At 38.4% G+C, this 26,040-nt stretch overlaps 1 protein-coding gene across 5 annotated transcripts in view; it reads left to right on the top strand.

Annotated features, from left to right (window-relative positions):
- Nucleotides 1-26,040, top strand: part of pde1ca (phosphodiesterase 1C, calmodulin-dependent a) — a 96,132-nt gene that overhangs the window by 10,815 nt on the left and 59,277 nt on the right. Inside the window, exon 3 of one of the 5 annotated variants that reach the window (XM_051682370.1) lies at nucleotides 24,035-24,260. The exons of the other annotated variants lie outside the window; for them this stretch is intronic. Coding sequence (XP_051538330.1) covers nucleotides 24,259-24,260 — 2 coding nt within the window. The 5' untranslated portion in view covers nucleotides 24,035-24,258. The remainder of the gene's footprint in view (nucleotides 1-24,034; nucleotides 24,261-26,040) is intronic. 5 annotated transcript variants of the gene reach the window in all.

The raw sequence follows: 26,040 nt of genomic DNA, 5'->3' as shown, positions 1-26,040 counted from the left end.
AAATGCCAAAAGATTTTAGCCAACTTTTAATTACAGCATGTCCACTGAAATGTTTTTTTGTTTATTTAAATAATTAAAATACATTATGACTAACCACTTTCTTGCAAGTTCTTTGAGACAAAGTATAAAGTAAATGGTAACACTTTACAATAAGGTTCCATTTGTTAACATTAGTTAATGCTTTAGGTATCATGAACAAACAATTAACTGTTTATTTTTACAGCATCTTTGTTAATGTTAGTTTATAAAAATACAATTGCTCATTGTTAGTTCATGTTAGTTTATAGTGCTTTAACTAATGTTGACATATACAACTTGATTTTAAAAATGTATTACTTTGTGTTGAAATGAACATTTCAAGAGTTTTTAACTAAGTTTAATAAATGCTGTAAAACTATTGTTTATTGTTAGTTCATGTTAACTAAAGCGGTTAACTAATGTTAATAAATGGAACCTTATTGTAAAGTGTTACCAAGTACATATATTCATGATTATATTTTAATGTTGTTGTTTTTTTATGTACCATGATGAATCCCAATTAATCACAAAAAATTTGTGATTAATTAGTTAAAAAATTGTAATCGATTCACAGCCAAGCCAGAGTGACATTTTCTGAAGCAAAATACGGCTCTGATGAGGCTGTTGGTTGCAGTTGTTTAATTAGAGGTAATTATCACTATCACTTCATTCCTTCACACAATCATTCCCCTGATGATCTCAGTTAGGTCACGGGAGACCCTGGCATTTTCAAAAGCACCAAATTTCAGTTTAAATCCTCCCTAGTTAATTATATACACAATCCCTATTTTAAAATAATTTATGCAGTACCATCCCCTAAGTTAAAATCGTATTGTTTTGAGATGTATAGGCAACAAAAAGACAAAAGGGACATGTGATGTGGTTCTCTACTCGTTTTGCTTTGGGAATTTACATTGGAAATCAAATGGAGACCCAACACAATACAAAAATTGTTAATCAAACAAAATCAAACAGTGAAATGTGTTTATATTACCATGAACTACCTTTGAGTGTTTCGTTTCTAAATGCCTTTTGAATTTCGATGATTTCATGCTCTCAGAAGCCAGTAATTGACCACACAGAACACTCTGTGGTCTGCACAAACCATGTTTATCCTCATTGCAAGTGAGCTCATAGATTTGAGAGCATGTCATGCAACCTGCCAATGTTGGCATCTGCCTAATTTGGCTAGCTTTTAACAAGTGACTAAGGGCCAAAATGCTGTAGAGTTTGATTGAACGCACAGTCTTAGGTGACAACAATAAAAGATATGGAAAGTGTTTTCTCCTCGCTTTTAAAAGTTGATAAGCCTATTTATTTTGCTATCCTACCTATGCACGATTATATGTTAAGTTGCATTTTATCATTTGCATTTAACATTGTATTTTCCCTGCTGTCCTCTATTCTGTCGGAACAGATTTCTGGGTCGAGACCCTCCAGTTGAAGACCACTGCTCTAGGGAAACCAAATTCAGGATAATGGGTCCACATTACAACGTTCAGTTGGATAGCACAGTTTCGTCCCACTTTTGGATTGTTGAGTGCAATTTAGAATTCGTGTGCACTGTTTAAATAATTTTTCTATATAAACATGGCTGGACAGATTTTCTTAACTATTGTGCTGCATCTCACTGTCATTTATACAAAATAAACAACTAAAAAAATTAAATACATTTTATATTCCTCTCTTTTGCTTTTATCACTCGGTCTACCTAAGGTTGCCAACCCCTGACCTAGTCATTTAGCTCTTTGTAACTATATTAGTCTATTATTCATTTATTGTTTACATTTCACACTCTGTTTTACTGTATTATATGCACGTCTGGTCAATGAGTCACCATCTCTTAAAAAAAAGTGAGCACACAGCATTTACTTCGTAAACATTTTCTTTCATGTCCACTCTAGGAACGTGATTTTAAAGGTGGCTGGTAAGGTTTAGTTTTCCATTAAGCTGTTGAACTAACCATAAGCTGTTGAACTTCTCTGATATATCGTAGTTGAAGAGATTTGAAGTGTTTGGTCAGTTCACAGTGCTTTTGAAGCAATTGGTTGGTAGGTTTTTGAAGATAAAAACGATTAGGTTAATTCAAGTCTCCTATAGCAGAAGTGGACATGTCAGAGAACCTAAATCCAAGTGGTTGATGTTCTTGGTCTAACACTTTCCCTTTGGCTATGGCTATAGATACACTATTGACCTGTATCTTCGGACAAACTGGAACACATGCCTATTTTTGATATTCAGTGGATTCCGGCTTTGTGAGGAAACAAGTTAAGATATTAGAGGTACTTTTGAAGTAATGGATGGCAAACACCGTCACTAATATAAACATTCAATACGCTTATCAGTATGCCCTGTACATGTGCTTATCCCACACCCAGATTCATCTGATTGGACGAACAGCTGACATTGTTTTGCTGCTCACGATCAGCACTGCTTTTTTTTTTTTTTTAAAGGAAGAGTTCACACAAAAACGCTGGGGGCATTCAAACTCAGCCAAACACAGTGCAGATGGGGTTTGTTTACACATTATTTTAAAGTTCTCTCTTTCATATCTTTTTATGTTTTGTGGCATGGAAACTAGCTTTGATGTGGTTTGAACTAGGGCTGAGTAATTAAATATTTTTCATATATTTGCAATGCTTCTGCTGGGGACATGAAATGAAGAAATACTGTGAACATCACTATCGTTTTAATGTGCTTTTTATTTGGTCATTAAGTTTCCGAAAGTGCGTGTCATTAGACTAGTTTCGCAATTCTTCCTTGCGAGTTTAGAAGTTAAGACTAGTGGTCCACCAATATGTTTTTTTTAATTGCCGATGCCGATATCCAGAGAGTAGGGTGGCTGGTTGGCCAATATAATGCTGATATATTAAACCATTTAATATAGTAAATAACATCTACATAAAATTGCTTAAAAAAATGAACTAACTTTTATTTAGCACAAAATTTCACACAAAAATTTATTTAAAAAAATCTGGAAGAAATACTGGATTTGCTCAAGTTTTGTGAGGTTTGAGAATGAAATCTGTTTAAACGAGATATCTGCATATTTGCAGATGGTATATAATCGAAGTTTTATTGATATTTGCCTTTATATCATTAGACAAGACAGTTAAAAGTTACAGGGAACAGTTGAAGAGAGAGAGAAAGACAGAATAAAACACACATGCACTTTAAACATGGGCTATTGCGGTTATGTTGCAGCTCTGATATGCAGGACTGTTTTAATTAGGCATTGTTGTGTGTGGTCTTTTAGTGGAGTAACACCATAGCCTGCAACAAAAAACTAACTGTGATTGGTTGTTTACATGTCTCAGATGGCTCCTTCACATGCAAGCAGGTGATTCTTGATGCCTTCGCAGCTTGAGAAACTAATCGGCCATTAGTGAAAATGAATATCAAATGATTTATCGGCTTTGCCGATAAATTGGTCGACCACTAGTTAAGACGGAGATATTTTATTGGAGTTCAGTTGCAAAAACAGAATTAGGCCACATCCACACTTATCCATTTTTGTTTGAAAACTTTGTTTTCAGTTTCCTAACGTCATAGTTTTCCAGAGTATGCTGTAATGTAGAGCGTTTTCGAAACGAAGCATTTTTGTTGGAGGAAAACGCTGTTCCAGTGTGGATAAGAGGCATTAACAGCGAAACGTAACCATACATCCACACTAAAAATTTTGTTTAAAAATGCATTTATTTTGCTAAGTTTACGCCTTTTATCCACACTAGGACATTGTTTTTCTCCACCGGAAATGGAGCGTTTTGAAAGTGCTCACCATTACCGCATACTTTGGAAAACGATGATGTTGCAAAACTGATTTTTCAAATGAGAACGGTTTAGTGTGGATGGTGCCTAAGGCAGGTAGATAAGTTGGATTATTTTCCGTGAATCAGTTCAAACTGTCTGTTTCAGTGAATTGATTCCAAACTCTGGTTCAACGATTAATTTGTGTCATCACTCAAAAATGTTCACTGAAGTCTCCTTTTTAGGAAAAATCTACTATATGTAGATAAATATTGCTGTTTGTTACTATGTTATATTGGTGCATGTAAATGAAAATGGTGTTCATTTAGTGAATACCTGCCTTGATTGCTTTTTACTAGATGTTTTTTTTAATTTTTTTTATTAAACATTTTAAATCTACTTCAAAACATTGACATTTGGTTGAAATGATGGATCCTCTGACTGAGAAAAATAAATAAAAAAATCACACTTTAGCCCAACACTGAATCCCAAGCTTTGTTTCTCCTAGTTTTATATTGTTGTCCTGAACTGCTCTGATAGGCTACATGTGAAGTTGATTAGCGATGCCAAGTTGGAATGAAGCAGAGATAAATATTTAGAGACCACTGACAGATCAAAATTCTCTTTTGCATTGGAGCGTTTAGACTTTTACACAACAATATCTCAAAAGATTGAGTCAGTCAGTGATCCAGCGCTCTGTTTTGGCAATCGTGAGTTTCCTACGCGAGCTGGATGCGCGCAGCTCTCAGAGGTCTAGTCTCATCTTGCCTCCACTGACTGATTTCAGCTTGTTAATTCATCGCTTCACAGCCATTAAATCGCAGTCCACACACCTGATAATTAACGAGATAATTACTCCAGTCAAAAACTGACATTTTTAACAAGCAATTTTACCCCACAACACCAATACCCTCCCCCAGGAGCTGCCATCGTTGGTGTATTTTGTCAGTTGAATACAAAACAGGAATACAAAAATGGATGCCATTGACATTTGCCGTCCTTTATTGCTGTCGTTCAGTACATTGGGTCTCTTGGTTTTGCTTTAGGACCCAGATTTTACATTGGACATTATGTGACTACCCAACTTTTTTTACATTTAACAGGTTGAACAGGAAATTTGAAAATTTTGTAAAGGCATAAACAACAGCAGAAGTGTGATTTAAGTGAACCTGTATTTAATGTAGTCTGGGTTGCAGCCAGCTGGCTCCTGCCAGCTATGCTTGGGTGGGCTGGGAGATTTCATTTGTGAAATTGGGGGGGGGATTGGAGCTCATACAACTTATGATGTCTGCAATTGGCGTAACATTGTTAAGATCATATGGCCCATTACACCTATATTTTACACTTATTCCCCATATTAAAAATATAACCTATTGAAATAAATAAACGGATTAACATTGTACATAATAATAAGATTGAACTGGGTCCTGATAACCTTATTATTGGTATACTACCTTCATTATTAAGAAATAAAATACAGCGATAGACTTCCAGCTGTAAAGCAAATTACATGGACAAATCAGAGTACACTCGATTGCAAGGATGGAGTGGAAAGAAATAATATCAAGGAACAATATGATGATGGAGTGGAAGGAAATACAATACATGGGGAGATCAATAACATATAAGATTAAGAACCTAAAATTTGAACAAAGATGGGAACTGCTTAAAGAACTAATTATATATTAAATGATGATGATTATTTCTCTTTGACTTTTCTGACTAATTGGTTAAATAGAAATGTAATTAGCAATTATACTGCCCTTCAAAGGCAAAACGCAAAATTTAGTTAAGACTGAAATCAGGTCTTTTAGACTATGATCTGTCCTGTGACAGATGAGTTAGGCTTATATGCTAAAATTCAGAGAAACTTGATGTGAAAATGCAGTAACTACAAAATTCACATCAAAATAATTTGATGGATGGACAGACAGATGGATGAATGGAAAGTAATGCCATGTTAGCACCAAAGGTTATTTTCATGGCAAAAACAGAGTAGTTTAATGTGTAATTACAAAAAATAACAAACTATCACATCACTGTAAAAAGATGTAAATAAAAGAGATGTAAGATGCAAGGTGAAGACAGCATCTCTCAGCGACACCGAACATACAACAGGGGAAACAGAAACATGCGTCCTGCAAAACACTGTATCCAGCCATTGCCATGAACGGTAGCATCAGCTAATATTGGCGGGTGCTTTACAATTCAGGTCCAGTATTTCGTGAACACCTGCAGTGTGATTTTGAGGAGCTGAGGTGGAGGGAGAGGGAGATATTTGATGAGCGAGAAGAGGGTGCCCTTGGTACATTAACATAAGCCACATAGTCACTGCTAGAGACACCACCAAGCTTCTTTATGGGCACTATAAACCTATGCATTGCACAAAAACATCTCTTATTACCATTCTCACTCACGTGATGTCTCTCTTTGGTTTGCAGTAGCCGCTTCTTGAGTGTGTCGTTGCTTTTAACCAATGCACAAATCGAAAAAATTCTAGTATTTTATTTAATGCTGTATTTGCCAAATGTTTGATTGGGTGGCAAGACTCACATTTGGGTGGGTGCCTATATCTGGCTGCACTAGGTTGTATTTTTTTTTCTTTGCATTTTTGAGGATGTGATGGAGCCTGTCCATATTGGCATCTACCTAATTTGGCTAGCTTTTACCAAGTGACAGATGAATTTCGGCAAAATGCTGTTAAGTTTAATTACACGCACAGCCAGTGACATCAACAACTGAAGATATGGTATGCGTTTTCTTCTCCCTTTCAAAAGTTGATTAGCCAGTTTATTTTTCTATCCTAACTATTTATGGTTATATGGTCAATTGCATTTAAATATTTACATTTAGCATTGTTTTATCCCTTATGTCTGCAATCAGAACAGACCTGCCACTTGAGAACTACTGGTTTAGTAAATCTTAATGCAGTTCTCTCGTTCTCTATAGACCTTGAGTGGGAATTTCTTCTCATCATCCTATTTCTAAGTCATGAAGTGTCCTGTGCCTATGGGGGTTTTTTGGGATTAAATGTGCTGTTCTGTATGAGAGAGCAGTGCTGATTATAGGGACGCTGCTCTCTGATCTGTCCTTCAATTCGCCGGCTGATAGACGCAGAACAGAAATGAGTCTGGGTTTATTTCTCAGAGCAGGGAGCAACACGTTCCACCCTCCAAAAACCCCAGGGCCCCTTACGACCCCTCGTTCCCAACTCCTCCCACACAAAAAAGGATATGGGTGCTGAATAGCACTCATTTGTGATTTAAAAAATCAACATGCAGTGACACAGATGAGAAATACACACATCTGAAGCTCAGTTAATACAGGTAATCCACTAAAGTAACTACCAAACCTGCTATAAATGTCATGTTTGTACTTAGATTATAATTGTATATTGTATATAATTGTAAATAAGTGTAATTGGGACAATCAGTGCATGTTTTTTTTTACTTTTTTTTTTACTTTTTTTTTTACTTTTATTATCATGCAGTAATCCACTGAGTGATTGATGTATGTCGTCATGGAATCATACACCCACCCATCAAAATCAGAACACAAGTGGTCCAAAAGAGACACATATTACGACCAGATGTAAACGAAGATGTATCTTGCTTGTCCACTTGTGATCGGATCAGCCAAAACGCTTCTTCAAAGCCTTTGCGATCTGATATTAATTAAAATATTACAGGTCAAATGTGTTTGTTGTTCAGCAGTAACATAAAACACTGACTTACAATGCCAATAGTGACTGCATGCTTCATCACTACTGACAATATTTATTCATTTATTTATTTTATTATCATATTAAATATATGAATGATGTACAAGAAAGGGATAGAGAAAAGAGTGATAGAAATAAAATAAACTCGAGTAATTTTAGAATGGCATTGTATATATTATATGTGCCCTCACATAAACACATTGTATTATATAACAAAGTGCCCTCTCATGAATATCACATTTATATTTCAGACGTATATATATTTGACCATGCTTTTAATTTAGAACAGAGAAATGTTTGGGAAACTTTAAAGTCAAACAATCATAAAATGTAAAACTATAAAACTGTTCCTGTGCGCGTGCATTCACGCAATGTAATTTGCTAGTGCTGGGTCTATATTCCTATAAGATTGACATTAATGATTGATTTATTACTGATAATTAACTTATAAATTCACTTAGAAACAAAACCTCTTCGAAGCCCTCATGTTTATAACCTGACTGGAACATACTGGACGCCCCTCAACCACAAAAAAAAAACAAAAAAAAAACGTAATGGATCTGCATTCATATGTGACTTTTTGTTATTCAAAACAGCTTATTAAGAGGAAAAGTAAGCAGTTTCCACCCTTGACTTTGTAACTTTGTTCTAACTATTCAAACAGCTAATGTTAGTTTAAATGTTAGCGTCCTCGCCACCGTGTCGGCAATGCAATACTCCAGTGCAGTGATTAGTTATAAGCAAATCAATCATCAAACCGCCTTTGGTTGTATTAAATTACTGATTTATTGTACCATGACAATAATAATAACGTGTTTTGTATACATACCTTGGCTTTTCTCTGTCGGTGTTTTAAACCCGCTTTTGAAGCGTCTGTCTCTATAAATAGCCTAGTCATACTGCACAACAAACTCCACGTGGAGTAAGTGATTGTTTTTTATTCAACCTCTAGAGGGCGCTGTAGTGATAGTGATAGTTTACTACAGGCTCTGTTATATTGTTGAACCAAGGAGTTCAGACTGTAGAACCCTCCAGTGCCGACAACGGAGAAATGAAACCAAAAATAACTATCGGAACCTATCAGAGTTGATTTTTTTCCGAAAGCCGATAGTAAAAAAACGCAACTATCGGCCCCGATTAATCAGTAAATCCGATATATCTGTCGACCTCTTGTGTTGTTTCATGTGGACTTTAAAACACTAAGATCTACAACAAAGTTTTTTATTGATTTCTTTTTTTACTGAGTACTAAAAGCATGCAATTAAATCAACCATGACCTAATAATTTTTGGCTACTTGCTTCCCTTGAGTGTGTTTATTTTCTACAGCCGCTGGTTTGGATGACTTTCAGAAAAATAGTTTGCATGGACAGAGGCCATAAAAGTGTGAAGGTGACCTTGTGACTTCAGCTATGTTTATCAAATGGATTTATAGATGTTGGAAGAAATGGCAGTTTGGACTTCTCTGGCAAGCTAAAACACAGAAGCCACCCCACAACATTCACACACTCTTTAATACAGCGCTCCTGGTCATTGATTTTACATGAGGGATGCACTGTTCCGGTGACCTCTGACGTTGCTCTTCATTTCAATGCAGATAGCTGTGAGACAAACTGATTAAACCCTGCACAAATACTGTTGTAGGGATAAACAGTGTTTTTTTTTTCCTGGAGAAGACAGAACTGGCCTTGGCTCGAGCTTACGCAGCTCTTCAGCTCCATAAAATCAGCACAGCTGTGATGACTTTGGCTGCAGCTGACCTATTATGCACAATGTGGCTCCTTGAGGGCCTGGGTCGTGGGAGCAGAGCAAGGCCGGTGTTAAAAAACATTTACAACAGCACTTTGTGCTACGAGCGATCAGCTTCATGAAGTTGTAATCACATCCGCCATATTCTCTCCAGAATGTTTATGTAATTTTCAGTATATTTTAAAGGGGAAGTACCAGTGTAACCCACAAAAATGAACTGAAAAAGCAGCCTCACTGCCAAACCAAGCAACTTCCTCTTGGTCAGTACTGCAAATTCACATGTCACCGAACTTGAACCCCACACAAATCATGTTGAGAAATCTCCTCGCCACAGGAAGTCCGAACCAAACCTTTAAAGATGGGCTCTTTTGACTTTGGCCAAAAAGTGATCTCTTAGCAGCCTAGCACGACTCAAAAAATATAATAATCACTGATGTTTATTCATCCACTGTAAATTGCTGTTCTTTTGCAGAATACAGTGTGTGCATATTATGTTTCCTTATAATGCATATCATACCGGCCATTTCTGTTCACACACAGGTCAGATATTCAGGTCAAAAACACATCAAACGCTGTTCAGGATGAACTGAACTGTTTAAGCATTATGCTGCTCTTTTTCCAGGCCCCGAGAATATCTATCTGTCACAGAGGGGAACGACATCTTTATTATCTCTCTTTGGCAGAGAACTTTAGTTGGAAATGCCACTCAGTCATGAGGAGATCTGAGGTGTTTAACTGTGATGTTGGGAGAGCTTTGCTCTAAAGCTAATATTCTCTGCTCTGGTTGATGAGGCACAAAACACAGAGGATTTGTTGGCTTTGCAGCTGTGGACTAGGAATACTTAGGTATATTCTCAATCTGTCCTGTCCTATATGTAATCCCTCATGTTTTACAAATTGCTCTGACAAACAACACGTTTACTATTGATCATACCAAAGTTTAATACTTAGGTTTAGGGATTTATTCAAATCTGTAACCCTAAGTATTAAACTTTGGTACGTAACTCATTTCAAAACCGTTCTATGGACATAAATGATACCTTAAATCGTGCAGTTTGTTGAGAAGAGGTGTGCTATTTCTTTTCTAAGTGACTACTTTTCTAAGCTTGCGATTCTGGTGGACAGTAAAACAGCATAAGCTAAAAATGTTACTATAAATAGGCATAAACAAGTGGAAAAAATCTGCCAGTAGCACAAAATACACTTATAAGATATGTATTAATACATATATATAGTCTTAATGTATTAAGCAATTTGTTTTTGAGGTAAATTTATCTTGGATGTTTGGATCAGTTTTACTGGAAAGCTCGACAAAATACAGTGTAGAGACTTGTGGTTTGGGTCAGTATAAGCAACCACATAGCGACCACCCAAAACAAGTTAGCAAAGCCCTAGCAACAACCCAGAACACACTTGCAACCATATAGCAACTCCTGGCAACCACCTACAACACCCTTGGAAGCAAGTTTTGCACAGGCATGTGACACTCCTATTTTCTTCCCGAAAAAGTCAAGTTATTTTAATGCCAGTCTGAAACTGAACTTGTAGAAGGCTGCTTCAGTTCATCACTCCCTGTCACACATCCTGCCCAGAGGGAAGTGATGTCAATAATCAGTTGACACAAAGGGATATTTATCATAGGGATGCACCTGATGCACCTGGATCGGTATTGGCTCTGATACTGAAGCTTTTAGACAGATCGGGTATCGGTCCGTCGACCCCGATCCAAATCTAATACTGTGTGTTAGTCATATTTATTACTGTCAAGCTCCAAAAATGACATAAAAGAACCATAAAAACACCATCAAAGCAGTTCATATGACTCGTGCATTTTATTCAAAGCCACTTGAAGACGTGCGATAGCTCTGTGAATCACAAAAGGCTGTGTTTAATAAGTAAATATATAGTATGCACAGCGCCAGTGCATTAGTGAATGGCGCTGCTCTGTTGACACAAACTCACGCACAGGCTGGTGATGCACTCGCGGCTATTTTTAGCCTTCACAGTGATGCGCAATATTTGAGCACTACTGAAGAACAGCATCTCAGATGTAGATGCTCAATAGTTCGGTTCACTTATAATATGCATTTAGAAACGGCACCGGAGGTGCATTTGACCAGAATTTGAATAAGAAGCGAATTAAACTACTGTGAACTTGCCTACAAACAGACACATACAGGACTTCCTGGAGAGTTTAGAATGTCAAAATAAAAGCATGAGCCTTTAAAAAGTGCACGATTTAAATATATTACTGTTGTATTTAAAATTAAAATTAAAAGTCAATAATAATAATATTAATAACAATGTATTATTATTATTATTATTATTATTATTATTATTATTATTGTCATCATTAGTATTTGTTTACAATTTATAACAATATTTAAGTTGAATGGGTTCCAAAAAATAACTGTGTGAATGAAAAGTGAACTGATGTCTTACAACTAAATTGAACAAAAAAAGAGATCTGAATCCTTTAAAGTCCAGATGCAATTTGAAACATTTTTGGAAAAAAAAAGGGGGGAAAAAAAGGAAAAATAAAACACTGGTTTCTTTTCTACTGAAGACTTGAAAACTGGAATTACTGTTAATTTTGCTGCTACATTACCCAGTATACTAGTTAATAATAAAGTGTTTCTTAATAAGCTATACATTTATATTGAAACAATGTGTAGTTAGAGGTTGTGTTTCTTGACATATTAAAGAGTACACCCAATTAGTTTCACACAATAATGTAAAGATATTCTAAACTGATTATAAAAAACAACACTGGTATCAGCTTGGGATCGGTATTGGCCGATACTGAGATTTCCGATATCGGAATCGGATCGGAAGAGAAAAAGTGGTATCGGTGCATCCCTAATTTATCTGGATGGCGATGCTTTGAACCCGTTAAAGCGCTGATGAAATGTCATGATGTGTGGTATTAGAGAATAAATCTCCCCATTCCGCCAACAGATTATTTACATCTCATGTTTTTGCGTTTTCTGGGTCTAATAATCTGCACATTTATTTCTGCCACTTAAAGGAATACTTCAGCAAAAAATTAAAATATGCCATCTCAAACCCGTATGACTCTCTTTGTTACGGGGAACACAAATTAAGATTTTTTTTGTTGAAGATATGATGTGAATATATCCATACAACGATAGTAATTGGGGACCAAACTTTCATGATTTCAAGCTCGATTAAACTTCCAAGCATGTGTAACTAGCATAGACAATGCAATAAAAAGAACTGTGTCACATGTTGTTTCTCTCAACACTTTCAGAGTGTTGGAGCTCAGCCTGTGTTAGCAGAAGAATGTAGATGTTTGAGCGTTTACAGAACAAAGCATCAGGAAAACGATTCCGTTCCGATATTTATAAAAAAAATGGAATTGGTTCTGAATAAGTACTGGTTCTCATTTGCCAAACCTAGTAGTTGCCATTGAAGTGTATCAGAATGATATTGTGCCTGTTTTGTCAATTTACCTGGCTCTCCATTTTGCCTTGAGAGCCAGCTGTATTTATTGGCAAAAGAGCTTTGCTGTTCTGCACGCAGGCACCAGGTCTGCTTGGATGAGCTCCTTTCGTGGCTGCCTCTCTGTCTTCATCTTCAGAAAGACAAGAGATGGAACAATCTGTTTTTATACTGAAACTCATTTTGGCATAATTTAAACCATTCATTGTGTTCTGCCAGCTATGATCAGTGCCAGGTTCAACTTTGCTTTGCATGACTGTTGGAAATCAGACAATCTAACTGTTTTGAATAAAATCTATGTACTGCCATCGGGCTAATGCAAGAATTGAGATGACAGAGAAATAGACAGCCATATATTCTGTTATTAAGGTGCAATCAGGGAGTCTGTTCTCAATACTAAGAACCATTTAATATTCATAGTTCTGCAGCGGAGCCTTGATGCCCTCAGTGTGAAATAAAGTAAGATGTCTGACTACTTAGGAATAGCAGACAAAGCGACATACTGTGAAACTGAGTTTACAGCGTGGAAAATGGCCAATTAGTGGCATAATGACCTATCAAGATAATAATTGCAGCAATACAAAGCTATTTACCTTAAACCCAGACATCATCAGTTTTTATAGCAGGGGAGGAGTCTTGTCTGAATCCCTTAAGCTTCTAAATGACCCTTTGCCAAGTCCTACCTTAACATTATTGTGGCCCAATCATACCTCAGCTACTGTTGCCATCTGCCATATTTTTATACGAACTGCTCTTTTCTTATGAACACCTATGGAATTCCTGTGTGTTGGATAGTTTTAAACAGAATCTTACAGAAATTATTCAAAAATACGACAAAACTTTGTTGCCGGGGCACTTGTAAAAGTAACACAAGGAGCACCGAAAGGGTAAACATGGTATTTTTTTCTAAATCGTCAAATAAATATTGAGTGCATCCTTTGTATAAAACTATTGATCAGTGTGTCAGCCCTTATTCTCAAATGAACACGTATAACATCGTGTAGTAGGTTATAGTAGAGGCGATAGCAACTTTAGTACCATAGTGATTATGTTGTAGAAACAAAAGGAACAGTTATGTTCACGTACTGTACACTAATTATATCATTTGCAATTGCTATCTAATGAGGCTCTTTTTGACTATGATAGGCATTTGCAGTGATTCTAATTCAGTTTTTTTTATCACGGACCTGCATATTTAAATTTTTGTTAAAGAAAATGGCAGGTAAAAATGTGTTGTATTTTGACACATCATTCCAGCTCACATAAGAATAATTTCTACACAATTTTGACCACTTTATGAGCACATTTTACCAAAACTTGTGCCATTCATGAAAATCTCCAAATTTATTCCAATGGGACACTCTATAGATGAAGTTACTGTTTACAAACAAACATTTGGCGCAACACTTCCAGGTTCTTTTGGCACTCCAGAAAACAACTTCTTTCAATGGGTGCTTTGTTCAAATTTTGCTGAAAATGCCCGAAACGTGCTGTCTGTGGAGCACCCAGTTTCCTAAAGATTTTAGATTAGTGGATCTAGACAAACTCATGTCAAGGATTTGACATGAATCATGATATTTCATGGATCACCATCATCGTGATCGTCTCTGCTCTAAGAAAACCAAATTGCTCTGCAGCTGCTGTTGGTAGATTTGAACTTTTCACGAAGCAATCGCACAAATTCCAATCACAAACGGTTGTTTTTCATTTTCAAAGCACAACCACTGTGACAGAAATGTGGCCAAATATGATCAAACGATGATCTTATATGAACAAGACAATTATGAAAGATCTAATGGGATGAACCGGAACCCGTCTCCAACACTGCAGTGTGTACTGACTATTTGTGAATGGATATGTGAATAAAAATTATGCACTATTTCTAATATTGTGAAATTAAGTGTGTTAGAATGTGTATTCATCAACCTGGTACATGTAAGACTAAATCATACAGGCCTGTTAAGAACGATAGTTTTTCCAATAGTTCAAAAAGAACCTACATACACTAACAGAGGTAATATGGTCCTAATAAAGTGCCCGACGTCGTCATCTGCTGTTGTAGCCCATCCGCCTCAAGGTTCGACGTGTTGTGCATTCTGAGATGCTATTCTACAATTGAAGAGAGTGGTTATCTGAGTTACTGCTCAAACCAGTCTTGCCATTCTCCTTTGATCTCTCTCATCTACAAGGAATTTCCTTCTGCAGAACTGCCGCTCACTTGATGTTTTTAGTTTTTGGCAACATTCTTATTAAACTCTAGAGACTGTTGTGCAAGAAAATCCCAGTAGATCAGCAGATACAGAAATACTCAAACCAGCCTGTCTGGCACCAACAATCATGCCACAGACAAAATCACTGAGATAAAAAATTGTTGATGCGAAAATTAGCTAAAGCTCCTGACCCATATCTGCATGATTTTATGCACTGCACTGCTACCACACTGCTGGCTGATTAGATAATTGCATGAGTAAGTAGGTGTACAGGTGTTCCTGATAAAGTGCTCAGTGAGTGTACATTTCTTAACTATAAACCATAGATATCCCTTTATACTAACTTTTATTTACATAAACAAACATTATTAGATTATGTAAAGATTAACAGAGTTTTTAAATTGCAGTGCTGCCCATATCATCCACTAAAAGTTGCTTCTCAAAATAGCCTGGAAGCGTGGTTGCCTGATATGTTATGTCACTGTAATTTTATCTATAAAGTTTTTCCAGAGGGGCGGAGCTTAGCAAAAGTGTCAGTTGCAAACTTCTGGAATTGTATTATCTATTATATCCTGTCATATCTCTGTCATATCTTGTCATAATATGCAGGAGAGTGAGTCAGGTCAGACTGGGCATTGGTTTCGTCCCCAATGAGCAATTCTGGAGGTCTGGACCTTTGTGAAAAACTCCAGATGGTTCTGGTAAATGCTGTCAACACATTGGCCTTCAACCACTTGTTGCCATCACACCAGAGCACGGGCTACTGACACAATTAGCGATCTGGACAGAGCAGAGCGTGACCACTACAGAGTCAACTGCATCGAGTTGTCCAGCTGCTCAACAGAGTCTATTTAGAGTTTCCCCACCCCGGCCAATTCCACACCACTCTCTCTGGTCTTAATTAGTGATGACGGCCAGTAAATGGTGTATTGTTATGCCCATTAAACTTTTCACCCACCGTTAGCATCATTGGCTATGCCCCCCTTATCCGCCACCTCTGCTTCTGTCTCCACAGTTATAGAGAAACAAGGCTTTTCCTCCCAGACTGGACAGATTCTCTGGAACTTCTGCCAAGAGCACATCACAGTCCAGCAGTCTCAGTACTCATACATTAGTGTGATCTGTGTGAATGTAGACATGTGGCTTGTTGGGTATGTTTTCAAGTTGTGAGTCAGGGTGTTCCTCTCTTGTTCCATGAGCTTGGCAGACTTTTAAAGATGACATCAAACAGCAAATACAATGTTAGAATTAAATGTGAACATTTTGTTATAATTTCTTTAATCATTACCCTTTTAAATACAGCAGTAGGATACAGTGAACAGTGACTCTCAAGCACCATTATTCATAAGAGTCATGTGCTATATTCCAAGTCTTCTATAGCCATATAATAGTTTAATGTGAGGAACAGAATGGGTGTTAATTTAGTGCAATTACACAAAAAGTAGGATGGGCTACAACAGCAGAAGACCACGTTGGGCACGTTATTAGGACCATAGTGTTCCTAATAAAGTGCTCCGTGAGTGTGTATATATGTATGTGTGTGTGTGTGTGTGTGTGTATATATATATATATATATTATGGTACCATTGTTTTGAGTTCATATTTGTACCCTTAAGAAGACAAAAATGTACTTTTTGTTATGTTACGGATGTGACCAGGTCATACTCTAGGGGGGACAAGGTTATGGATACATAGCCGTATGGAACCTTGTTTGTTCTTTTATGTGTGGCACATGGCTATATATAACACACAGTACAGCCAAAGCCACCATGCAAATGCCCAGGTCAGATTTCAAAGCTCAGGTTGGAGCTGAATATTAGTGAATAAAATTGTTTTATGGAGTGTGCGAGTAATTAAGGGAGTTAAATAATGTGGCATGCTGATGCACCACTGTGAATATTTCCAGTGGCACAAATCCTTAGAAAAACTCAACAGCATCATTCAAAGGACTTGCAGACGAGTGCTTGTATACTCACAAACGTGAGTGATTGCATGCTTGTATATCAGTGTGACCTTCATATTGTCACCAGAGAACGAGGAGTGGAGGGGAGGTTCAAGATGAATGGGTTTGTTCGGGCTGAGTTACAGTTCAGTGTCTGTTGAATCTTTGTCAATTATCAATCTAACGGCTCCACTGAAGTGTTACTGAGCAAAATAGAAGGATGAATATTTAATGAATCTCTCCCACTCTGTCTCTCTGTCTGTTTTTTGGTTTGTCTGTCTGTCTGTCTGTCTATCATTTGGTGTTTGTCTGCCTTTCTGAACTGCAAACAATATTTTTCCTAATCAGATTTTCCTAATTTGTCTGCCTGTCTGTCCTCTCTCTGTTGAATTAGGAAGGCAATTAAACTCAACATGTAACCTTTATCCTTTGTCTGACCTTCATACACCAATAACATTTGTGAGATATTGTGTCCCAGATTGATGCTTAGGATCTGCATAGTAAACCAGCTGCACTTAATTTTGAAGCTACCGGCACATTACCTATGACCGTGGCAGCGTGGAGAAAGGCTTTTCGTGAAAAGAGTTGAAGTTGCAAAGCATGTTTTTCATTATGACACAGATGGTCACTTCAAATCAGACCAAGACGTCCCTCTTTCTAAGTGCCAGCTCAAAAATCCCTCTGAATCCTGTTGTTTTTCATCAAAGCTGTTCACAGGTTTAATCAGTATTTTAAGTTTAATAAAGCCCCATTCAAATCATTTTGAAAGTGCATCCATCACACACAGTGACACTCGCTCATACTTATATTGCAGGGCGTGAGAAAGTAACTTGCTTAGGTATGCTCTGAGCTTTAATATCAGTGTAATTTTCAGGACTACTGTACACTAGCCATGATGTCATAATTTTCACACCAGTGCAGTGTTCACGTTCAAACCGACTAACACCGGTATTACCGCTGGTTGGATGCTAAGTGGTACTATAGGGTAATATTCGTTAAGCAATAGCCTACACAATAACGCAAGGCAGATTGATTTCAAACTTTGAACTTTATTTTTTATTTATTTTAACGAAAAATTCAAATGAAACTGAAAAAAATTAAGTGCAATTAAAATGTGTGTTGTTCAACTTTTTGAAAGATGGCTTTTCAACAGTTGTGGAGGGCAACATCTCTTTGGCAACGAACCTACTTCATCCGTGCATTCTCTCCATCATGGGCTACCAGTTGGGTATTTCATTGTCCGGGCAAATACATCACTTGTTCTGGGTTGTTGCGGGTTTAATGTTGGTGTTTTATCACCTTTCATCCCAGGAACCAGTTTAGCTGCTTCGGAAGGGTAATGATTTGAATGTGTGTGAATAAATTTGTTTTGTTCCCTCCTAGGGCTGGGCGATATGCAAGAAATATGTTCATGATATTTTTATAAATAAAATAAAAAATCACAATATCCAATTACATTGTCAACCCCATCGGCTGAGAGATCGGTGAATATTCTTGCTTTAGTGATTTAGCATTGAAAATGAAATTCATTTATTTAAAAAATGAAAAACGTAAACCAAAGACATTTCTAAATTCAAATTGCACTTCAAACTAAATGAAAAAGCATGTATAGGCTATGTATAAAGTGACCCTGCGGAGCTGCACACACAACGAACTGCTCTGTGGAAATTAAGTGAACTGAACTCAGAGCACCTCCTGAGCTGAGATGGTCTGAGGTCATTTGCAGCATTCTCATTGATGATACTATTCTTGCAAAAAAAAAAATTCAGAAGACTGAGACAAAGAAAGAGTCAGAACCCTTTACATACGTGTGCTCCATGAGACTGCACACCTCCAAATGCCTCCAAAAGTGCGTCAGACATGCTGTTCTTAAAAATATAATCTTCAATTCTTCAAGCGCGTGTCTGTGTGTCTAACAACATTTCTTGTGTCATTCCATATCCGAGACGTCTTACAGTTACCCACCATGCACATTATATTTGCTAGCTGCAATTAATCATCTTCTGTCAGTGCATGTACTTTGCTGCCTGAGTAATTTCATACATTGGTAAAGAACATCTGGCTTTCAATGCGTTATTTAGGTTCATTTATCAGGGGTCGCAACTCTTCATTAGGCAGCTATTCTTTATTTAAGTCTATTCTATTCGTTAGGCTATTGTATTGATATTGGAAGTTCCATTCATAATGTTTCCCCCTTTTTCCCCCTCATAAAATTTCACACCTTGGGTGGTGACTACATGTTCAGGACTTGGTAATCTCACTGAACGCACTCTGTATGGCTCGCACAAACAAGAGAGCCATTGGTTATCAAAGGAGTTATAACCAGCATATCAGCAATAAATATAGGATTTTTATGCAGATACTGTATTAGATTAAAGGAGTAGTTCATCCAGAAATGAAAATTCTGTCATCATTTGCTCACTCTCATGTTGTTCCAAACCTGTATGGCATTCTATATAATGCAGAGCACAAAAGGATGATTTTTAATATCTCGGTCCATTTCAGTGCAATAGCAGTGGATAGTGCCTCACTTTAAAGCTTAAGAAAGGACCCAAAAGTATCATTAAAGTAGTCCAGGTCCAGGTCCAGGTGAAGCGGTTGACATAATGTACCAGCTGCTCAAATAGCCTATTCAACATCACAATATCTTTATTTTTTTATGTTACAAACATTCAAACAACCACTGAATAAAAGTTTAAAGCCGATATTGTCGGAGCACACTGTTCTGATGCAGCGATGCGGCCATGTATTCTGACATCAAACAAAGAATACATAAACTAGTCAGTCCACTCGAGCCTTCTCCCATAGCGTCCGTCACTCATTCTAACCACTTCCGGTGCTGGGAAAGTGGAAGTGCTAGGTTTTTAGAAGCTTCTACGCTTCTATGCTATGACGAAATCAGAATCCCATCTCGCATTGCAATGTAAACAATATGGCGGCTAGTGATGCTTAGATCGATTGGCCACCGATCGGTATCGGCCGATATTCACGTCCTATGACTCGATCGGTGATCGGTAATTTGGCCGATCGCATAAACCGATCGCTCATGGCGTAAAAGACATGCGGCTCCTTTAAGACATCAGCAGCACTGTCATGACATCACGGAGTGTGGGGAATACTGGCGTAGTGCTTGTTTCAGCAGTTAAGTTAGACTCAAGATGGCGCCGAGTATGGCTGCTGTGTTGCGAGCTCCGACACAACATGGTAGTGTTTTGTTTGTTTTGTTTATTGTCTGTAGTCCCCACATGCTTCAAAACATCCACCATTGTGCCTGTTCCAAAGCAATCCAAAATCACTTGCTTAAATGACTGGCGTCCTGTTGCTCTGACCCCCATCATCAGCAAATGCTTTGAGAGACTAATCAGAGATTACATCTGCTCTGTGCTGCCTCCATCACTAGACCCATTGCAGTTTGCTTACCGCAACAACCGCTCCACTGATGATGCCATTGCATCTACAATACACACTGCTCTCTCCCACCTGGAAAAAAGAACACTTATGTGAGAATGCTGTTTGTAGACTACAGCTCAGCATTCAACACCATAGTGCCCTCCAAGCTTGATGAGAAACTCCGGGCTCTGGGCTTAAACAGCTCGCTGTGCGGCTGGATCCTGGACTTCCTGTCAAGCAGATGCCAGGTGGTTAGAATAGGCAGCAACATCTCCTCATCACTGACCCTCAACACTTGAGCCCCGCAGGTCTGTGTTCTCAGCCCACTCTTGTATTCTCTGTACACACATGACTGTGTGGCAACACATAGCTCCAATGCCATCATTAAGTTTGCTGATGACACGACGGTGGTAGGTCTGATCACTGACAATGATGAAATGGCCTACAGAGAGGAGGTGCACACTCTGACACATTGGTGTCAGGAGCACAACCTCTCCCTCAACGTCAGTAAGACAATGAGCTTGTGGTGGACTTCAGAAGAAAAGACAGAGAACACAGTCCCATCACCATCAATGGAGCACCAGTGGAGAGAGTCAGCAGCTTCAAGTTCCTGGGTGTCCACATCACTGAAGAACTCACATGGTCCATCCACACTGAAGCCCTTGTGAAGAAGGCTCATCAGCGCCTCTTCTTCCTGAGACGGCTGAGGAAGTTTGGAATGAACCGCCACATCCTCACACGGTTCTACACCTGCACTGTAGAAAACATCCTGACTGGCTGCATCTCCGCCTGGTATGGCAATAGCACCGCCCACAACCGCAAAGCACTGCAAAGGGTGGTGCGAACTGCCAGACACATCATCGGAGGTGAGCTTCCCTCCCTCCAGGACATATATACCAGGCGGTGTGTGAAAAAAGCTCGGAGGATCATCAGAGACTCCAGCCACCCGAGCCATGGGCTGTTCTCACTGCTACCATCAGGCAGGCGGTATCGCAGCATCAGGACCCGCACCAGCCGACTTTATGATAGCTTCTTCCCCCAAGCAATCAGACTTTTGAACTCTTGATCTCCCACGATCAAAATACATCAGCACTGCACTTTATTACTCTTACTCTTATATCTCACACCGGACTGTCATAAATTATATTATTATTATATTAGATTCTCTCTTAACAACACACTGGCAACTTACTATCAACCGACAGCCTGAATGTCAATACAGTACAATACAACCTACTGTACATTCTATATATACTATATATACTTTTTTATTGTATAATGTGTATTCTATATTGTGTGTATTGTATACTGTACAGTGTATGTTATTATTTGTATATTGTGTTGTGTGTAATTATGTGTATATTAGACTTTAATTGTGTTGTGTTAATCTGATGTTTATTGTAAATTGGTATATGTCTCATCACTGTCACGACTGCTATGTTGCTCGGAACTGCACCCAAGAATTTCACACACTATTGCACTCGTGTATATGGTTGTATGACAATAAAAGTGATTTGATTTTGATTTTGATTTGAAGTATGATGCAGTGGGAGAGGTATAACGAATATGAAAAGTTTTTTTTACTGTACTGTTAATGTGGCGTTTCACACGCGACAAGGCAAAGGGAAAACAGCGTGAGCTATGAAACGGTCTTTATTATCGTTCATGGCGGCAACTTCTCAGTCTCCGCCAGGCATAGGCATCTCGGTAATAACGCAAGCTACAAGATGTTGTGTAATTCAAACATCTTTATTAAATATCTCCCGATTAAACAACATTAACAGTAGTAGCACCTGTAGAGTCCAGAAACATGCGCTCTTTCTCTGCTTTCCTTTCACCTCTTGCCCTCATGAGTGAGCGCATGTTCCCCTCATTAAAGATCAAGCAGCAACAAGTGAAAAATGAACTATAAATACAATAATCCAACTAAACGAAAAGGCATGGAAGGAAGCAAAGAGCAAAATTCAGTTAATTGTGACGGTGTGCAGAAAGCTTACATATAGCCAGTTATGACAGAGATCCTAATAAAAGGTGAAATGATCGGTATCGGGAGATCAGGTGACAAGAAGATCAGTGATCGGTATCGGCTGTAAAAATCCTGATCAGAGCATCCCTAATGGCGGCGCACATAGCTGGGAAGCGCGTTCCTGATCGCATCTTATCTATAATAATCAATCATTATAAACATCCAAAAACATTATATGTTCGATAATATATAATCTGACCTTCAGTGCACCTGCTGTGATATAATCTGTTCTCCAGTGCATCTGCTGTGAAGTGTAAGGTAAGATTTTTTTTTAAAGTGCGCATTAAAGAACTCACACTGGGGGATCTGTCAGTACAAGAGTCACATGTGAAAAGGTTAACTACTATGTGCTAACATTAAAATACATACAGTACAATGTATTTATTGTGTAACTACATATTTTTCTACAAAATTCTCACAATTTTGCTGCTACTGAGGTTGAGGTGCTGTACGGGTAGGTTTAGGAGTAGGGGTTGGGATAGGGTTAGGGTTTAGGGTAAGGGTTGGTGTAGGGTTAGGTTTAGGGTTAGGGGTAAGGTTAACAGAGTAATTACAGATGTAATTAAATGCAGGTACTTTAAATGTACTGTAAGAACAATGCAACAACACATTTGTACATATTAAATACATTGTATCCAATGCTAAAGTACATAGAAGTTAAAGACCTCTAAAATAAAGTGGGTCTGCACTGAATAGATATGACAAAAAGTGGCTTTTGAAGACAGTATATTGTTTGTTTTATTCCAATATCATTGAACATAAGCCTACTGTTGGCCTACAGTCCACAGCAATCCGTTTTGTAATTGAGTTCATCAATCTGGTCGAGGTAGACTGAAGACATGTGTTCTTGCTTCTTTCCATGCTATTTTTGTGGGTCTTTGTACACATGCGTCCTGTCGACGCTTTTGGGGCGTCTTACTTCGGTTGCATCACGTCTTTTACTGATTTTCAGCATCTTGCGCCATAAAGCCAAAGACTGCATCCTGCTGTGTGAGGCTCATTTAGTGCTACCTGCTTTGGTAGGTGTGCCTGTAGAGCAGGAGTTGTGCTACCCCCTGCTGACTTCTACTTGTTAAAACATGAAGTTGGTACTTCAAACTAGGAAAATTCCTTTTAAGGGAAATGATGCACGATCAGGGGGCATGATTAATTGGGTAGATTTGAACACTTTGTGTTAATTTAGTGCGATTACACAAAAAGTAGTAATATTTATGTGGAAATCTTGACGTCCGTTGGGTGTTCATGAGTGCTATGAGAGTGTTCGTGCGAGAACTTGCATGTTTAGTGCTAAAAACAGATTTGATGGTGTGTAATATAGCGCAATAGTGCCCGCACACTTTTTAGCCATCTGGGTTCTGGAAGTATTTTCCCTATTCATTTCTTTCATAGACTTTTTATAAAATCCTTCATAAAAGAGTTGTAACCATGAGCCAATCCAACCAGCTCTGAGGAGAATCACAACATCACAAACTTTGTTTTGAGGCAAAAAAGTATTTGAAAATAGGACATAAAAACAAAGGTATAAGGCTGTGTACTTACAGTCTTTTAGGAGGGCACAAACTACAATCCCATTTTGGCGGGGGGTTGGGGGGGCGGCTGAGCATGATCGCATTCAGCCGGGAGAGGGATAAGGTCGGAGCCGCAGTTCGTAGCAGTGCGTGTTTTAATGTGTTGCTGAAAAGCAAAGTTTTTGTTATACACTATAAAGTGTCCATTAAATTTCTGATGTGGATTGTTCACCCTGTCCCCACTTCCTCCTTTCCTCATTAAGAACTTGGTCCATTACAATGGTGCCGAAACCCCGGGAATTTGGAGGAAGATGCAGCGTCAAGTCCTCGCCGCTGACAAAGGATTGCAACGCCAAGGGAGTGGTCGATCTGGTGGCGCTGGAGCACTGCATCAACCGGCAACCGAAAGGGACAGCTGAGGGGTCCAGTGCCATCGCCCGGCATCACGGACGGAAGCAGTACAGCGGACTGAGGACCGTCTGGCGGCATGTACGGGGACCGGCGAGTTTTTTCCCCTTCTCTCTCTCTTCTCTCTCTCTCTCATTCTCTCTCTCCTCTCCCTCCCCTTCTCACTCTATCTCGTTCTCTCTCTCCCCTCTCCTCCCCTCGTCCTGTTCCTGTTCCCAGGAGGCGGGGAAAACCATCCGGCAGCGGGACGGGTTTAAAGGGTAATATTATAGGCGTAAATAGGGGCGTAGCAGAGCGATGAGAGACAGCTGGGGGAGAATAATCGTAATCAGCCGGGAGAGGAATAAGGTAGTGCCGGAGCCACAGTTCGAGAGAGAGATGCACAAAGCCTGTCTGTGTGTCTGTGTCTTTATGTTTATACGTAGCTGGCTGAAAGGCAATGTGTGTTTTAATGTGTTGCTGAAAAGCAAAGTTTTTGTTGTACACTGTAAAGTGTCCATTAAATGTCTGACGTGGATTGTTCACCAGGTTCCCGCTTCCTCCTTTCCACATTAAGAACTTGGACAGTTACACCCATAAAGCATTGCGAATCATGTTCTGAATCATTGCGAATCATGGGATTTTTACTTCTGGAGCTCTGTGGTGCTGTATGACAATGGACCTCCCCTCTCTGATCCTCTCAGAGAGTCACACATATGCAAACTACTATAATCTCTACCGGGCACTCCCCATAGATGTTTTCTGGATTAATCGAGGCAAAACCCATGCTAGCAAGGTGACAGTTAGATGTGTTTTTGCTGTCTCTTTCCCAATGAGCTCTCTTTTTCTCTCTCTTTTTCAACATCTCCTATTCTTGTCTTCTGTTGATCATTTACTGAGATCGGCATAATTCTTTGCACACGCTGACTGCAACCATAGTGTCGTTTTTTTTTTGTTTTTGTAATTGATCAAATCCTTCTCTGCATTCTTATTCCTTTCTTTTTATTTTTTGGGTCTGTCTTTAAACAATAGTTGAAGCTGTTGTAAGCTGACGTTCCACACTAACATTTCCAAAGTGAACAGATTGCTGACGGAAAGTAATCAAGTCTTTTTATCACCTCCTTTGTCATTTTACGCATTCAGATCGTCTGTTCTTATTGCATGAATCTGTTTTACTGCTTCAGACGAATAGACAAACGGCATAAAGCGTTTGAATATATTACAATCAGTATGAAAATGATTTCTGACAGATGGAGTGAATTTGATAATAATTTCAAAACCCATTGCTGCACAAACTGAATGCATATTGAGGTTGTACGCACGCGCGTGTGTGTGTGTGTCATTTATGCATGTGACTAGAGAGGATTAGGGTAGCGCTGTGAAGTGCTGTATTGCGAGGCTTTGGGTTAATGCACTGTAAGCCAGACATTTCTCTCGGGAGGTTTGTGTCTTACTGTGGCTGCTCAAGTTTGTTGTCCTTGTGCTGATACAAAACTGACAAGACGTATAACTGTATTAAGGCCTAAATAACTTTCAAGCTTCAAGCCTTGTTTGAAATTTTCATACAAGGCTTTAAGCCAACATCAAAGCTTGTATTGATGATTTAGTTTCTTCTATTGAATATTTCTTTTTGTGATTTTTGTCTAAAGACTTACAGTATTTTCTGTTTATAATTATTAGTGCTGTCAGTCGATTAAAAAACTATAATTGCGATTAATATCTTTGTTTCATTGTTAATAGCAATTAACTGCAGATTTTGAAAGTGCTTGTCTCTATATATACTTCTTTTCCTGTCAAAAAGCATTTAATTCGTACTTAGAAAAGACAACAAAACAATATGTAACAATAATGTTTTATTAACTTTTTTCAAACAAACCATTCC

This window comes from Myxocyprinus asiaticus, chromosome 41 (genome assembly GCF_019703515.2).
Source record: "Myxocyprinus asiaticus isolate MX2 ecotype Aquarium Trade chromosome 41, UBuf_Myxa_2, whole genome shotgun sequence".
Classification (NCBI taxonomy): Eukaryota; Metazoa; Chordata; class Actinopteri; order Cypriniformes; family Catostomidae; genus Myxocyprinus; species Myxocyprinus asiaticus.
Note: the sequence above shows the minus strand (reverse complement) of the source record. Positions and strands in the feature narration are given on the sequence as shown.